At 34.9% G+C, this 2,049-nt stretch overlaps 1 protein-coding gene across 1 annotated transcript; it reads left to right on the top strand.

Annotated features, from left to right (window-relative positions):
• On the top strand, window positions 624–1,846 carry LOC109223936 (abscisic acid receptor PYL4-like). Its single transcript, XM_019388434.1, has one exon. It carries the CDS (start codon window positions 792–794, stop codon window positions 1,425–1,427), a length of 636 nt encoding a protein of 211 aa, XP_019243979.1. The 5' UTR covers window positions 624–791; the 3' UTR covers window positions 1,428–1,846.

The following is a 2,049-nucleotide window of genomic DNA, read 5'->3' as shown; positions in this document are numbered from 1 at the left end:
TTTTAAGGAAAACATGTCACTCTATAGATTGGTTTAAGACAATTTCTGTGTATTCAACTAAATTAATTTTTTCGACTCAAAATCTTAAACTATGCATACACATACAATTTTTTTTTTTTTTTTTTTTATATCTATACATATAAAAGTGATTGTAATATTCGATTTCACTTTAATTTGATGTACATATTAGTAAACTATCTGATTTAATTTTAATATAAATACTGAATATATGTAAGTATTTGTAGTGGGCGTTTGGACATAAGAATTGTAAAATTTCATACAAGGGTGAAAAAAATTTTCAAGTGAAAATGGTATTTGAAATTTTGAGTTGTGTTTGGATATGAATATAATTTTGGGTTATTTTGAAGTTTTGTGAGTGAAAATTTTGAAAAACAGATTTTTGGAGTTTTTTTAATTTTCGAAAAATTTTTAAAATGTATCTTCAAGTGAAATTGAAAATTTTATGAACAAACGCTGATTTCGGAAAAAGTAAAATGCTTTTAAAAAAAAGAGAAAATTTCTTATGTCCAAACGGCTCGTAGCGTGTGAACTCACCTCAAAAGAAGTAGGGAGTCTACAAAAGGAAATGAAAAAAGAAAAAGATAAACAAGAATATCCTTTAACATTAAGTTCACTTGCAGCAACTAGTTCCTATTTTTATCATCCTCACATGAAACCTATTGCCTCTTCTTCCTTTCAAAACCCATCTCTCTCTTTCTCTTTCTCTCTCTCTCCTCTATATTTATCTCTCTATATTTATACTTGAAATCAGACAACTCTTAAGCAAAAAAATGCTTCCCAATAGTCAGAATTCATCTTATTTGCTCCAAAGAATCAATTCCAACACTACAGCCAATTGTAAACAACCCCACCAACTACAGCGCCACACACCAATACCATGCACCACTCAGGTACCAGATTCCGTCGTTAAATACCATACACATCTCGTGGGACCCAACCAGTGTTGCTCCGCCGTGATCCAAAGAATCTCAGCTCCCGTTTCCACCGTATGGTCCGTCGTCCGCCGGTTCGACAATCCACAAGCGTACAAGCACTTCGTCAAGAGCTGCCACCTCATCGACGGTGACGGTAACGTCGGTACTCTCCGTGAAGTCCGCGTTATCTCCGGGCTGCCAGCTGTAAACAGCACGGAGAAGCTAGAAATTCTTGACGAAGAGCGCCACGTCATCAGTTTCAGCGTAGTCGGTGGGGACCACCGACTCGCGAATTATCGGTCTGTTACTACTTTACATCCTGAACCTTCAGGCAATGGGACAACGACTATTGTTGTGGAATCGTACGTTGTGGATGTTCCAATGGGTAATACTAGAGATGAAACATGTGTTTTTGTTGATACTATTGTTAAATGTAACCTTCAATCGTTAGCACAGATCGCTGAGAATTTGAGCAGACGAAAGGCCCCATGAGCGCTAGTGCTTTACCCCTGGATTTTCTGGCACGAATTCAGATTTACTTGTCATCCAACGCGGATATCGAACACCAGATTGAAAACCAAAAGAATCAACTGATCGATAAATATGATGATTTGATGCAATCAAATTCAATGATGTTTTTTTGGGGGTACGATGGTTTGAAAAATCATTGCACCTTTAGCTGTTTCTTCGTCGATCTTCAGGTTGTCATCACTTGTTGAAGATAAGTTCTGGTTAAAAAACTTGTTTTGCTGAATTAATTTCTTTCTTTGATTGTTCTTCTTCTTTGTTTGTTTAATATTGGTAGGTTCTTTACTTCACTGTTACTGCTACGTTTTCTTTTATCTGCAATTTGTCAAAAATGACTAAAAGGACAATAATTAACGAGCTATATACACGACATTTTTCTCCGAGACTTTTGTTTCCATGTTAGTCATATAAAACTTTTCCGTTCAAGTTTTTATTTCTAAAAATAAGAATTTCAAGTCAAATTTTTTATATCGTTCAACGAAGAATATATCAGCAAGATATTAATATTGCAATGAAATACAAAAAAACGTACTAGTAGTATATATATTAGTAGCTGTACCGTAATCAACCCTTTTTAAGGGTATGT

Source organism: Nicotiana attenuata, chromosome 3 (assembly GCF_001879085.1).
Source record: "Nicotiana attenuata strain UT chromosome 3, NIATTr2, whole genome shotgun sequence".
Lineage (NCBI taxonomy): Eukaryota > Viridiplantae > Streptophyta > Magnoliopsida > Solanales > Solanaceae > Nicotiana > Nicotiana attenuata.
Note: the sequence above shows the minus strand (reverse complement) of the source record. Positions and strands in the feature narration are given on the sequence as shown.